Below are 15608 nucleotides of genomic sequence, written 5' to 3' on the forward strand. Positions count from 1 at the left end.
ATTTCATGTTGAATCTAATAATTATTCATGCCACACAATTAAATAAATATTAAACCCATTTACTGAAATTTGGATTTTTATGATAATAAAAGTAATATATATCTTGTAAAATTTTTCACTATAACACACATATTTTTGGATAACATTTCCAAAATTACTAGCATAGTATATTTCTCTTACCTGACAAAATAGGCTCGTCCACTAACGTTCTAACTTACGCCCCTAGCATTCATAATTCCCTAATCCTGAAAATATCTTATATATGTATATATATTCCTGTCAAATAACTGAATTCTCCAGAATAAATTTTCATACTCATATTTCCTGAATTATAAACTATTCATTATCTTATCTAGATTCCTAGGAACACCCACTAGGTTCCCTAACCTGCTTTCAGTAAAAGCCCCAAAATTCTGAATTTACAACACCCACATAAATCATCCCAAATACCAGTATAATAACATCTACTACTAAATCTAGGTTCAAAAAAACCTACCTTGATTTTGGGATGGTTCCCAAACTTCTCAAATTAAAATTCTGCTCTGGTTAAATTGTAGAGAATCTCCCCAGGATCATCGTGGTAGCTTCTGATCGTCGAACCGGGGAGAAACGGGGCCGAAACTCTAGAGAGAAGGAGAGAGGATGCGTTTCTAGAGAGAGAAAAATGATTTTTTCGTTGAAAACCCGATTTTTGTGTATTTATAGGCGTCTTGACACGTAGCTTCGTCGACGAGACACGTGGCCTCGTCGACGAGGCAAAGAAGGGAGTTCGTCGACAAAGGTAAGGATTTCGTCGACGAACCAATGGGTCCGAAACAACCCCTCTTGGTATCTCTTCGTTGACGAACATTGCACTTCGTCCACGAATCCTTTAGGGAGTTCGTTGACGAAACTAGGGCATTCGTCAAGGAATCCTATCTTGACCTTTAACTTTTTTCCTTCTTTCCTATTTTTTAATTATTATAATTTCTGGGTCTTCACAGTAGTGGTCTTCAATCAATCAAGCATATTCTAACAGTTTTATATAAAGATAATACTGCATGTATAACTCAACTAAGAGGAGGATACATAAAGGGTGATAGAACGAAACATATATCTTCAAAATTCTTCTATTCACATGAATTCCAAAAGAATGGTGATATAGATGTACAACAGATCCGATCAAGTGATAATCTAGCATATTTGTTCATCAAAACTTTGCCTACTACAACATTCAAGAAATTTGTTCATCTTATCGAAATGAAACATCTTAAAGATCATAACAGGATAAGTTAATATATGAGTGACATCTAAGGGGGAATGTTGTGAAATAAATGGTGGATATCACCATCCCCATAAATGCCTCCAACCAAAAGAGAATCAGACTGAGAAGAAAGTAAACTCAAATAGAAAGAGGAGAAGCAGAAGAGAAAAGAAAAGTGAGATATTTTGTATAAGATAAGGAAGTGAGATATTTGTATAAAGTCAAATACATATTGTAATTCATTTAATATGATGGAGTTTGATCCCATCGGATCACGTAAAAATCTAGTCTTATTTTCATTTATTTTATTGTTAATTATCTGCATCTTTTTATAACATTAATATTATAATTAATCAAATGTTGAGCACGCAGCTACGCAGTCTAGAAATGTCCTGATCCACATTTCCACAGCCACCGCAAGGCATCTAACCACACGCTATGGCACCATGCTACCCACTGGTAAACCTCGAAACCAGGACAACAATGTTTACTCTCTTCACTCCTTCATCCTCCACTTTCCTCTCCTCCGCTAAAACCCTCAGTAGACCCTTCTCCTCTCCATCACCACTCCGGCTCAAAGCCGTTCCCTCTGTGACTTCTTCTCTCGAGCCCTCCAACAACACTAATTCAGCCCCATCATTGCCCCCAAAAGTCCAGACTTTCTGGCAATGGCTCCGCGACGAAGGCGTCGTCTCAGCCAAGACTCCGGCAGCGCCAGCCGTGGTCCCCGAAGGTTTAGGACTCGTTGCAACGAGAAACCTCGCTCGGAATGACGTCGTCTTGGAGGTCCCAAAGAGGCTCTGGATCTACCCGGATGCCGCGGCAGCCTCGGAGATTGGGAGAGTGTGCGCCGGGTTGAAGCCTTGGGTGTCTGTGGCTCTGTTCTTGATCAGAGAGAAGCTCAAGGGCGACTCAAAATGGCGCTACTACCTCGATATTCTTCCCCAGCGCACCGACTCCACTGTATATTGGTGGGTTTTATTAACTAGCTTGGTCTGTTGATTGTCTGGTTTGTAAATGTTCAGTTTTTAGCATTTATTTGGAATTTCATGTTTTTCTTGGGTTTGAAATTGTGGTGTTAATGTGTGGTCTAATGGTTCCAGAGCAGGTCTGACGAGGAGCTTGCTGAGCTTCAAGGTCAGTGCGTGTCTATAAATATGTCTCTGAAGTTGAACTGTAAATTTATAATTCAAGGTGCGATTGTTTAGCTTCTTTCCATTCTATTGGATTTTGATTTAAATTGACACTTTCATTCAGGAACCCAACTTTTGAGCTCCACATTGAGTGTGAAAGAGTATGTGAAGAGTGAATTTCTAAGAGTGGAAGAAGAAATCATATCCCCTAACCAGAAACTTTTCCCTTCTCCTATAACAATTGATGACTTCTTTTGGGCCTTTGGAATTCTCAGATCAAGGGCTTTTTCACGCCTCCGTGGGCAAAATCTTGTTCTGGTGCCGCTAGCAGACTTCGTAACGTTCTTAATTTCTTCCAATGGCTTCATATTTAAAAGTTTAATTCCAACGGCACTGATCAAGGCTTCTGATTTTATATTAAAGCATTACTCTGTGGAGTTGGTTAATCTGCTTTTCTAAATTTAATCTTGTAAGACCCATTTCATTTTGAATCAGATCAACCATAGTCCCAGTATAACCACAGAAGATCATGCATGGGAGGTTACTGGAGCAGCAGGTCTCTTCTCTTGGGATTCCCTTTTTTCTCTCAGAACCCCAGTTTCTGTCAAGGCTGGTGAGCAGGTGAAAATTTCTGGCTTCTGCTATACCTTTTGAGATGGCATTTGATACTCTGGGATCAACCCTGATAAACCTATTCCAGTTCTTAGTGTCTTGTTTGAGGGAATTCCTTTTCATTTCCCATTTTATATTGGAATATGCTATTCATTACTATTCTTACCTGACATAGATGTTTGCTTAAACTCTGATATAATAAGATAAAGTAATTGGTAATGATGTCTATCAATTAAAAGTTTCTTTTTCAACAGATTATGATCCAATATGGCATCAATAAGAGCAATGCAGACTTGGCTCTCGATTATGGATTTATAGAACTGAATGCAGATCGCAATGCATATGCTGTTACGCTAGAGATACCGGAGACTGACCCATTTTTGGGATACAAGCTGAACATTGCCGAGTCAAATGGTTTGGGTAAAACTGCATGCTTTGACATTGTTTTGGGCCATCCACTTCCACTGGCAATGCTTGCTTACCTGCGGCTCCTCGCACTTGGAGGCACAGATGCTTTCCTCTTGGAGCCATTTTTCAGAAACTCTGTTTGGGGTCTCCTACAATTGCCGGTAAGCCGGGCCAATGAAGAGCTCATATGCAGAGTGGTGCGAGATGCCTGTAAATATGCCTTTTCTGGTTATCCTACCACACTTGAAGAGGTAAAATTCTCCATCCATTTCATTTTAGTTTCCGTAAACAGCTACTTCTCATGTGATAATAGCAACTGTATGGGTGCATTCCACATGTATTTATGCACGTTATAAAGGTGATATGTGAATTGAGCTGAGAATTACATGGCTATTGAAGATGTCAAAGTGATGAGTGATGTAGCCTTGGAATAGATTAAAATTTTTATTCATTAGGATCTCCTTTTTCTTTTCCATTTGTCACCAGGATTTAGGACAACCTAAGATTGATAAGGCCTTTCACCAATCTGTGACAGAATTTATACCATATGTTATTAACATTCTAAAAAGTATATTCTATCATTGAATTACTTGTAAACTCAGTATATTTTGTAGATCAATGCAATCATTTAATGTGCAAAAACAAAGCAGAAATCCACAAAAGGAGACAACACTTAGGAGTTTACAAAAATAACAGCTCAGTAAAGCTCAATAATAATAACTAAGCTTACTAGGCATTGAATAAAATAAGGATCTTGTATTAGAAAAATGTCATTCCTGTTTCTTTAGATATGAATGCTGCTATAACTAGAAATGTCTTTATTGGGGATATAGAGTAGATATTTGATGGAAAATGATACATGCAAGGCATATAATGCAAAATAAAATGAGATTTTTTGCTCAATAAAGTGAATCCTTAAAAATAATATTCATTCAAAATTATTGTTATTTTTTGTTTTCACCAAAAATATTATTTTTATGGGGGACACTCATATGCTTACTAAAAGAAAAACACTCATATCTCCTTTTTCTTTTCCATTTGTCACCAGGATTTAGGACAACCTAAGATTGATAAGGCCTTTCACCAATCTGTGACAGAATTTATACCATATGTTATTAACATTCTAAAAAGTATATTCTATCATTGAATTACTTGTAAACTCAGTATATTTTGTAGATCAATGCAATCATTTAATGTGCAAAAACAAAGCAGAAAGCCACAAAAGGAGACAACACTTAGGAGTTTACAAAAATAACAGCTCAGTAAAGCTCAATAATAATAACTAAGCTTACTAGGCATTGAATAAAATAAGGATCTTGTATTAGAAAAATGTCATTCCTGTTTCTTTAGATATGAATGCTGCTATAACTAGAAATGTCTTTATTGGGGATATAGAGTAGATATTTGATGGAAAATGATACATGCAAGGCATATAATGCAAAATAAAATGAGATTTTTTGCTCAATAAAGTGAATCCTTAAAAATAATATTCATTCAAAATTATTGTTATTTTTTGTTTTCACCAAAAATATTATTTTTATGGGGGACACTCATATGCTTACTAAAAGGAAAAAAACCCTATCACCTATTCAACAGGCACATTGTCATGCATATGCCAAATTTGCTGCATCTCCCTCTAAGATCATGTTTATTTATTTATGTTGTGAAAAAGGAATTGTACAGCGGAATATATATAAGATCAAACACACAATGCAACACTTAATGATGAATATACAGAACAATTCACAACCACAATAAATATATGAAAACAATAATAACAAATACACAAGAAATTACGTGGTTCGGTAATGCCTACATCCACAGGAGCAAACGACAAAGATTCACTATCTTCTTATCCAAATTACATGAACAATACATCAACCCTCTCAACCTTGTACAACCAACCTCACATATACATATGAAACAACGTATATATAAAGTTCCCGGAGGTTTTCCCTCCAAACCCCAGCCAAATTAACGTCCCCTTATTCAAATTTAAAATCTGCATTGGGTATCCCGAGCCAAACCGTCGATGGTTTCAAACATAATGAAAATTCATTTAGACACTGCTCCAAACCGTCGATGGTTACAGGGCTACTGTCGACGGTTTGTCCTGCTGCATCCTAATTTCCTTCATGCTTTCCCTTTGTGCGTGCTTTTCATTCAGTATGTGAGTCACATATTACAACAATCTTCACCTTGGCGAACATAAGACCCTTAGGAAAAACTGAAAACATGAATCCGCTGCCCCACCTTGACTTTGGGACATGAGGTTGGGACCTCCTCCTGTTTAGTAACTGGAGACAAAAACCAAGTCAAAGCAATGCTTGGACTTGCCTGTGGCAGCTTCAACTTTTGTCAACAACCCCGATTTAGTTGTTGATGTAACAACCTGCGACTGCGCCCTTGGCTTCCAACAAGGCCTTCCCATAATAGTAAACACAAAACTTGCTGTAAACCTTCTATCATCAAAGCCCCCCTGCATATTTTTTCAACGAATCTCACAATTGACAGATCATTCTGTTGTATGTCGAAACACCCCATTGCACCAGCATAGGGGACCTTTGACATATCCTGGACCTCACCGTCCATCCTTGACTACCAAGCGGTAGACATTTCACATTGATTCTCCACAGAACTCCCTTGAGATGGCAAACAAAGTTTCCCTGTAGTTTTGTTCACAAAGTCATTATGAGATAACACCAATCTCCCTACAGCTCTGTCTACAAAGCCACCTTGAGATAACACTAATCTCCTTGCAGCTCTATCCATGCGAATCTTCAAACCAAGACCCTTCTTAGCTGTGCCCAAAACCTTTATGTCAAATACACTTGTCAACAGAGTTCCCAACTGATTAGCCTTAGTCAAAGCCTTCCCAGCCAATAATATGTCATTTACAAACAACAGATACATTACTCCCTTGCATCCTATCACCCTTTCTATCTTGGAAGTTTCACCAACTCCCATATCTGATTCTTATACAATGATTTTATCTCCTCCACCATAGCACTTATCCATTTATTTTTTTATTTGTTGTGCACTGCAACATGAAAAATAGTAGGAATCTTTCTGTTGGTAGTAATGAATGCATAAAATAGCAGAATGCCAAATTTATGCCTGAGTGGTGGTCTGATAGTGCACTTGGGCCCACCGTGATCTTGCTGGTCTCCCGAGCTGAAACTCCCTACAATATGAACAATGTCATCTCTGCCTTGAGTTTGTAGCTCCACCTGCATCACATGCCCATTTATACTGTGATATTGTTGACCTGAGATAGAACTCCCTACATTTCTGCCTTGAGTATCTAACTCTACCCGAATTATATGTTTGCTGTTGCTGTAGTTTTTTGGCATTTGTTTCTCTTCTTTTACCTGAGTACGCTGTCCCATGACTTTCTCACCAAAAGTCATGTTTCCACTGATCACCGCCTTGTTTGCCACAGGATCACCCAACTTGAACCCATATTTCTTATACCCCAGAAAGATGTACTGTCCGAACATAACACCATGCCTAGATCCCACCTCACTAGAAATGTGCATCTATGGGCATCCACTTAAACCTGAGTAGTCTACTGCAAAACTTGCCCACAATTCTCCTGCAACTCTCCCTTCTAGTGACACCTTTGGCGATCGGTCAAGCGGGAAACGCGCCATACTCACTGACGTCACCAAGAGGTTCCCTGCAAGCCCTGTATATAACTTGTCCTACTCACAAAACTCTTTGAACAAAACCAGCGTACTCAGACCTAATGTATGACCCGAGGATCTCTCTCTCGGTCTGGTTCTCAACCTCAACAAGAAGTTAAACGTGGCAAACACCTCAAACTTGTGCCACATGAGATACAACAAGACCTTTTGTGATAAATCCACGAAATATATATATCTACCTTGTGATGCTACTATACCAGTCCCCAAACATTTGAATACATGTAGTCACCCATATGCCGTAACCGCATATGCCACAGAACATTTGACTCAAATTCTACAGCTGCAGCTCCACCTACAACTGTGATACCCTATAGTGCATAAATATTTCCCTCTACCTTTTGCCCTTTTATTACCATCAAGTCGCCTTCACACATTTTCATTTCCTCACTTTCAAACTTGTAACTATATCCATTACAATCTAAAGTACCCAATGAAATTATATTCTTCCTTAGATCCGGTACATGCCTTACATCACATAAGGTTCTCATAACACCATCATACATTTTGATTTTAACATTTCCAATACCCATTATTTTGCATGAAATATTATTTCCCATCAAAACTGAACTAGTATTAATTGACCTATATGTGTTGAACCATTTTATATTTGCTGTCATGTGATAAGAGCATCCAAAATCTTGGATCCAAGAATCTGTGAGGCACTCTGAACCTGATGAAACATATAACATATCACCATCACTACTCCCTGAGTCTCCTTCCACTACATTTGCAGATTTTGATGAACCTTGCTAATTTTCAGCATTCCTTTTCTTCCACTCCGGACATTCCGGTCTTATGTGGCCAATTTTACCATACCTAAAACACTTTATGTCCTTCCTCTTCCCGGACTGCAATTAAGATCCGCTTTGGAACTTACATTTCCCACGTTCGTGGTTACTCTTCACCACAAGCCCTTCATCAATGAAACTTCATCACTGGCCATTTTTCTTTGATGAAAATTGAGCAATGCGCTTGACGCCTCTTCCAAATGCAGGCTTTCTTTGCCCCATGTTAGAGTGGTAACCAAATTCTCATACATGTGAGACGCAGTTAGGGAATTCAATAGCATCATCGCCTTGTCTTCCTCCTCGAGCTTTACATCAATACACATCAAATCCCTATCAATCTGATTGAATGCGTTGATATGTTGGTTCAAATCCGAACCTTCCACCATTTTAAGCCAATACAACTTTTGCTTAAGAAATAGCTTGTTTGATAAAGATTTAGACATACACTGGCTTTCCAGTTTCCTCCAAAATGTTGCCGGAGAATTCTCATCCATGACGTGATACAACATGTCATCAGCTAAACAAAGTTGAATGGTTGATACTGCCTTTGCCTTTAATTTATTCCAACTTGTTTCATCCATGCTTTCCAGTTGAATTCCGTACAAGGCCTTCACCATGCCTTGTTGCACTAAGAGATCCTTTAGCCTTCTCTGCCACAAACCGAAAGTCCTAGTTCCATTAAACTTGACAAGGTCAAATTTCACAGACGAAGTTCCATAGGCCATTATAACAATGCTCTGATACCAATTTGTTGTGAAAAACGATTTGTGTTGCAGAATATGTATAGGATCAAATGCACAATGCAATACTTAATGATGAATATATAGAACAATCCACAACCACAACAAACATATGAAAGCAATAACAACAAATACACAAGAAATTACGTGGTTCAGCAATGCCTACATCCATGGGAGCAAACAACAAAGATTTACTATCTTCTTCTCCAAATTACATGAACAATACATTAACCCTCTCAACCATGAGCAAACAACAAAGTTTCACTATCTTGTCCAAATTATATGAACAATACATTAATCCTCTCAACCATGTACAACCAACCTCACATATACATATGAGACAACATATATATAAAGTTTGTGGAGGTTTTCCCTCTAAGCCCTAAACAAATTAATGTCCCCTTATTCAAATTTGAATTCTGCGCTGGGTATCTCAAGGCAAACAATCGACGGTTTTTGTTAGAATGAAAATTCATTCAGACATTGTTCCAAACCGTTGATAGTTACAAGGCTTGCGTCAACGGTTTGCCCTACTGCACCTTGATTTCCTTCATGTTTTCTCTTTGTGCATGCTTTCCACTTGGTATGTGAGCCACATATCACAATAATTTATTATTTTTTCCTTGGGAACAAATAGTGCTCCTAAAAATAGTAGACTTAAGACTGTTGATGAACCACCCCACTCATGAGCGGCTCAAGAGCTGTGGCTTAGCAAGGGCTCATTTATCCAAATGAACGATTCCCAATCCCAGTTTTCAAGCTTGTTTTATAAACGAGCTGAGCCTGAACACTGACAGGCTTGGCTCGTTTCAGCTTGTGAACAACTCGATTACAGGCTCAGTTGGGTTTGTTTATTAGGCTTGAATTAGGCTTGTTAAGAGGCTTAGTAATTGGCTCATTAATAGGGTCAAATAAAGCTTGGAGTGGGCTAACTGCTTTTCACTATAAGTTGGCCATGCACAATCCCAAGGCAAAGGCCCAAGAATGAAGCCCTGCAAGCTGCACACCGCGCCTACACTTGGAGCTTATAGAATCAAACAAATTAAAAGAATGAGCTGAGCCCAAGGTCGAGCTTGAGCCAATAATTTTAATTCTGAGCTCAGCTCGAGCCTGATTTTCTAAGCCCGAACTGAGTCGAGCCCAAGCGAGCCCAAGCTGAAGTTGAGCTTTTCCTTTGCGGAATTGAGCCTGAAAATGCTGAAGGTTGGCTCGTTTGTAGCCATTAGCAGTAACTTGACTCAGTGGAGCCCCAAATGTTTTCGTAAAATATCCATGTTGGAGGTTCCAAGTTCATCTTGAAGCTTAAGATGGGGGATGGCCGAGCCCCCAGCCATCTAGCAGGTCCTTCTCGTCCATCCCCTCCAAAAAAAAGAGTAAAATAAAATAAGAAAATAAATAAAAAACACAGCTATGTGAAGCTTACCTCCAACTACGCAACTTAGTTACAAAAATGACAAAATCATTATTTATTAAACCACTTGTTATACTAAATCATATTCTGGGCAATGTGGAATAGTGCACCTATGAGGAATTGAGCTTTTTAGTGGTAGTAACAACAAGAGGAGTAAGGATAGACTTAAAATAATAGAATCAGATTGAGTGAATATTTTATAGCTCTTTAATTATTGAAGGAAATTACCCACAATCGTTTAAATTGGCAGAAAATGGTTCATATTGCCAACATCATCTTGTGGGACTTGAGGCTTGGTTTGTTATTGTTGTTGTTTGTATATTTAATATACTGACTAATACCTAATTTTTGATCTGTTCTTTGCCCCAGACTGCTTAATTTAGAATGATTTTGTCCAATATATGCTATTTGCTCTAGACTCAATAACTTCTATATTTAAAAATTGTGGGTTGCAGGATTACGAGAAGTTAAAAGAATCAAATCTTAGCCCCAGACTTAAAATTTCAGTGGGCATAAGACAAGGGGAGAAGATGTTGCTCCAACAAATTGATAGGATTTTCCAGGAGAAGGAATTGGAATTGGATCAATTGGAGTATTACGAAGAAAGAAGGCTCAAGGAGCTTGATCAATGCAGGGAAGATGTGAAATCATCCTCTCATAGCTCAAGTTGCTAGTGCCAAAAGAAGTTGGATATGAAATTTTGGGAAATAACTATATTCGCCACTTTTAGAAGACATCCAAGTTTGAAACCAATTAATGAAGTAGAGTTCCTAGAAACACAAAAAGATGCACTAGAAGTTCAAATTATTAGCATAATATTTTTTTTTATTGTGCATCTGGGAGCATGAATTTCGAGTAATGAATTTGAATTTGGATGAACTTAGGTAAAATTTAATATAATTTTGCATTGCATTTTGTCTAAATTCATACAAATTTGAATTCAAGCTTCTTACAAATATAGGATTAGAAACATAATATGAATTTTTAGACTTTGTCCTCGGCTCAAACTAGTAAACTAAATATATAAATATTGTAAATGCAATTATCACAATAATTAGTAATGTTGGGAAACAAGGCAAAACGTAATTGATCAAGAGAACAGAATTATGAAAAATGAAGAAACATAAAAAATTCAATATTAGGCCTTGTCTTACAAGTAATTCAATGAAAATTTAATTACTAACTATTAAACTGTAAAAGGTGGTACCATTCCACTCTCCACAATTATGAAAACTTGCCAATCTTTTGTATCCCAAGAAAATATTTGAGCTCCTTTTTACAATTTACTTTCTTTTAATTTGATCCCAAACTCTTGATCTCTTCCCATATGGCAAAGAGAGACACTCTTTAATCTAACATGCAAGCAATGTCTGAATGTAATGATCCGGAAAATTTCAACTATTAAAATAAAATAAAAATGAATAAAGGGAAAAGGGAGAATAAAAGAAAAGGGAAGGAAAAATTTAAATAGGACATTAAGCAGGGACTCATTGACGAGGCAGTAATACTCATCGACGAGCGATCTACATAGTCTCGTCGACGAAGAGATGCCAAGCGAGGTTTCAAATATTCCGAATTTCGTCGACGAACTCTCAGCCTCGTCGGCGAACCCAATAAATAATTGTGCTATAATCGTCTATACAATTGTGCCTAAAGTCGTCAAAACATGACTTCAAAACTTGTGTGCTTGGGGAGTTAAGGATTGTTTGGTATCACTATAAAAAATTATAGAAACGAAAGCTAAAAACTAGAAATAGAAACTAAAATTATAAAACTAACAAGTTATTTGGTTAATATTTATAAAAATAAAATAAGTTAAAAAATACTTATTTTTATCTTTAAATCAAATAATATTATAACAATATGAATAAAATAATAAAATTGTAGAATAATACACATTAAAAAATACCACAGCAAAAATCAAATTTTTATAATTTTTTTACTTAATTGTTATACTTGCAAAATTTACTTTATAATAAAAATTTTATTGGCCATGACATGAAAAATAGTAAAAATATATTGTAATTAACTTTATTATTATTTTTAAAAATTTATGTATATTTTTATTTTAATTATATTTAAATTTATATGATCACTATATTTTAATTTTAATTTTAAAATGTATAAAATAAATGATTAATCCAAAAGAAATATTCATGAATATTAAAATTTTTGAAAAAAATGTTGCCAAAATAACTGAAAACCATAAAATTTGGTTAATCTGAAAGAAATATTCATGGATGTTGCAGGATAAAATGGTGATGAGCTGCGACGTTGCTCTCCGACTTCCGATGACCCAAAAAGGATGAAAACAAAGCAAGCTTAAAGGACCCGGGGTGTACTCTGGGGGATCACTCCGATGCCTAAGTAAGGAAACGTTTCAAAGAGGTTGAATGCAACAATAAAGTGGGTTCAGAGTGAGTTACCTTGGCCTCTCACCCGAGTCCCTATTTATAGTGGTAAAAGTTGACTCGAGGGTGTTTGGCTATTTATTGGAGAGTTATGGCCCGAGCGTGATATGCTCTGGCTTTTAAGGAGCCGATACCAGCTGTCTGTGGCTCGACCGTGGATCGCTTTGGCCTGCATGGGGTTGACCCCTTCAGAGCAGTTGTCCTTGAGGGATGACGGCCTTGATTATGACTGTGCCATAAAGTTCTTCTATAGCAGATGAGCTATTTTGTCCCTGATATATTTAGGGTATATTAGTTGTCCCCCCTTAGTTTCGAATTTTCGAAACTTGTTCTTGAAAGTTTGAAAGTTGTCCTACCTTTCCTTTTTTTTTTTTTTTGGGTTGCCGAGTTGGAGTGGAGGGAGATGGTTGATTCGAGCTGATGCCAAGATGAGTTCAGCTAATCTGAGCTGGTATTAAGAAGAGTTCAACTTTGTTGAGCCGGATTGGAGGAATACGGTTGATTTGAGCAGATGCCGAGCTGATATCGAGTTGGATTGGAAGAAGATGGTTGATTCGAGCCAATGTTGAGATGTGTTCGGCTGATTCACGTCGATATTGAGAAGCGTTTGGCTTTGTCGAGCTGGATTGGAGGAATACGACTAATATGAGTCGATTTTGAGACACGTTGTCTTGGCCGGACCGATCACTTTGAGCAGCTCTCCTCGTGGATTTCTTCTGAGCAGATCCTCAGCTCTTCTCAAAGTAAACTTCCGAGTGGTTTCTCTTAGGGAACTTTATTTTGATTAGCTCTTCTCGAGAAATTCTACCAAGTAGCTCCTTTTGCTAAGGTAGTTTTGTTGAGCCGATGCTAACATTTTGCCAAGCTATCGAATTGTATTTGCTGGGTTGTCTTTGCTGTGCCATTCTTGTCGAGCTGCTCGTTGTGGCATTTCTTGTCGAGCTATTTCTGCTGAGCTACTCGTCGTGGCATTTCTTGCCAAGCTGCTCACCGTGTCATTTCTTGTCGAGCTGCTCTTTGCGGCATTTCTTGCTGAGCTATTTTTGTTGAGCTACTTTTTGCGGCATTTCTTGCCGAGCTATTTCTACGGAGCTGCTTATTGTGGAATTTCTTATCGAGCTATTTCTGCCGAGCTGCTTATTGTGGCATTTCTTACTGAGCTGTTCTTGTCAAGCTGCTCGTCGTAGTATTTCTTGTTGAGCTGTTTTTGCCGAGCTACTCGTCGTGGCATTTCTTGCCGAGCTATTTCTACTGAGCTGGTCTTCGCGGCGTTTCTTACCGAGCTACTTGTCCTGGTATTTCTTACTGAGCTAATTTTGCCAATCTGCTCATCATGACATTGCTTGTCGAACTATTCCTGTCGACCAACTTATCGTGACATTTCTTGCCAAGCTGTTTATCGTGGCATTTCTTGCCAAGTTGTATTTGTCAAGTTGCTCATCTTGGCATTTATTGCTGAGCTGCTCATCATGACATTTCTTGCCAAGTTGTTTCTATCGAGCTACTCATTGTGGCATCTCTTGCTGAGCTGTTTCTGCTGAATTGCTCGTCGGTTGATCTTTTTTGCCTAATGAGCTGTGCTCATTTGTTGGGCGGTTGCGTGGCCTCACTAGCTGTGCTCATTATTTGGACCTTCTTTGCCTAATGAGCTGTGCTCATTTGTTGGGAATTCTTCTAGCCTCAAAAGTGATGCTCATCAGTTGGGCCAATCTACATTGCCTAATGAGCTGTGCTTATTTATTGTGCAACCATCTGACCTTGCGAGTTGTGCTCGCCACTCTGATGTGACGTTGGTGTCTACTCATTACGTTCGCCGCTCTTGCAAAATTTTAAGAGACTTTTGTTAATTGTGTCATATCTTTGGAGAATCGAGATTTATTGAGATTGGCGTCGCCTCAGCATCTGCACAGGGATTTGATCTTTTTTCCTCGAGACACACACACGGATTGATGAGTTCCCACCTTTTCGAGATGCTAACTTTTTGGGGATTTGTGTGGGCTTGTCTATAAAGGACATGAGCTTGCTTATTTGTTCCTTGTCTTAACCAAGGGTCCCTTTCGCTCTGCTAGGTACGCTCTCCTTCCATCCTTGTCTGTGTTTCTTTATTCTACTTGTGTTTGCTATTGTACGTTGTTTTTGCTTTGTTCTTTATGTTCTTCAATGCTCTTTTGAAAATTTGGCCCTATTGATCTTATTGATATAGTTGCACAAGTGGTTTATCTTGTTTGTCTTACCCTTATTTTTTTCATGGAGTACTCGGTGCCTCAGGCCAAGCCTCCAATTACTGTGAGGAGTGCATAGTATGATCTTTCTCCCTCGAATATGCAAAATGTAGCACTGGTAAGCCAACCGGTATTTAGTCCTGCTTACGGGTCACACAACCCTATCATGAGGGGTCAAATCATGACATACAGCCATCCAGGGAAGTTTTCAGAACTATATACATGTATAGTATACATATAAAATAGAGATTATATATTATAGATAGAAGTATGTTTGAATAATTAACTTATAATTATTGTATTTTAAATGACATAGATGTAGGTTATAGTACAAATACTTTTACATGATATCTCATTTATAGTTTTAATAAAAGGTTATGTTGCGTATAAACTCATATGTCATACACTCGTAATAACATGTTTCTCCTTACTGAGAGGTGTCTCACCCCAATGATATAACCATATCAGGTAACCCAAAGAGACGTATAGGGCCGACTCAGAGATAGAGGAGGCGGCTGGGTTGACATAGTACTGGGGTGAGTTTTGGGCTGAGTAATAGAGCCCTCAACATTTTGGGATTTTTGGGGAACAAATGTTTATGTATATGTATATGTAAATATGGGTGGTTCTGTAGTACGCTGGTACTACTTATTTTAGGATATGGTTTGGATACTTTTGTTTTCTGTTGTATAGGTAGTATGTATGAAATGCACTGGTTACCATGGCACCCACTTTAGGCCCATGATGAAGTTTTGTATATATATATAGGATATCAGAGTTGACTTATATAGCTTGACAGTGTTAGAAAAAAATAGTATGAATTTTTGGGTTTTACATGGGGTGTTAGTGGTTAATGATTCGGTTGACCGAGGATGGTGTGTTCAATTCTGTATGGTCAACCAAGCGAAGTCAACATGTTGACTTCTGCCCTAT

At 37.9% G+C, this 15608-nt stretch overlaps 1 protein-coding gene across 2 annotated transcripts; it reads left to right on the top strand.

The window, feature by feature from the left end:
- Window positions 1-1638: 1638 nt before the first annotated feature.
- Window positions 1639-10965, top strand: LOC131156313 (ribulose-1,5 bisphosphate carboxylase/oxygenase large subunit N-methyltransferase, chloroplastic-like). Of its 2 annotated transcripts, XM_058109900.1 has the most exons (7): window positions 1639-2214; window positions 2352-2380; window positions 2501-2537; window positions 2652-2712; window positions 2872-2997; window positions 3243-3647; window positions 10498-10965. In XM_058109900.1, the coding sequence occupies exons 1-7, from the start codon at window positions 1682-1684 to the stop codon at window positions 10714-10716; spliced, it is 1410 nt and encodes a 469-aa protein (XP_057965883.1). In that variant the 5' UTR covers window positions 1639-1681; the 3' UTR covers window positions 10717-10965. The 2 variants fall into 2 exon arrangements, with proteins under 2 accessions (XP_057965883.1, XP_057965882.1); XM_058109899.1 differs by having other exon boundaries at window positions 2501-2712.
- Window positions 10966-15608: the final 4643 nt, after the last annotated feature.

This window comes from Malania oleifera, chromosome 5 (genome assembly GCF_029873635.1).
Source record: "Malania oleifera isolate guangnan ecotype guangnan chromosome 5, ASM2987363v1, whole genome shotgun sequence".
NCBI lineage: Eukaryota > Viridiplantae > Streptophyta > Magnoliopsida > Santalales > Ximeniaceae > Malania > Malania oleifera.

Excerpts from the sequence above, each read along its gene's own strand:
- LOC131156313 (XM_058109899.1), top strand. The coding sequence starts at position 1,682 with ATGGCACCATGCTACCCACTGGTAAACCTCGAAACCAGGACAACAATG. Across the intron at positions 2,215-2,351 it reads ACCGACTCCACTGTATATTG|GTCTGACGAGGAGCTTGCTG; the intron begins GTGGGTTTTATT and ends GTTCCAGAGCAG. Across the intron at positions 3,648-10,497 it reads ATCCTACCACACTTGAAGAG|GATTACGAGAAGTTAAAAGA; the intron begins GTAAAATTCTCC and ends TGTGGGTTGCAG.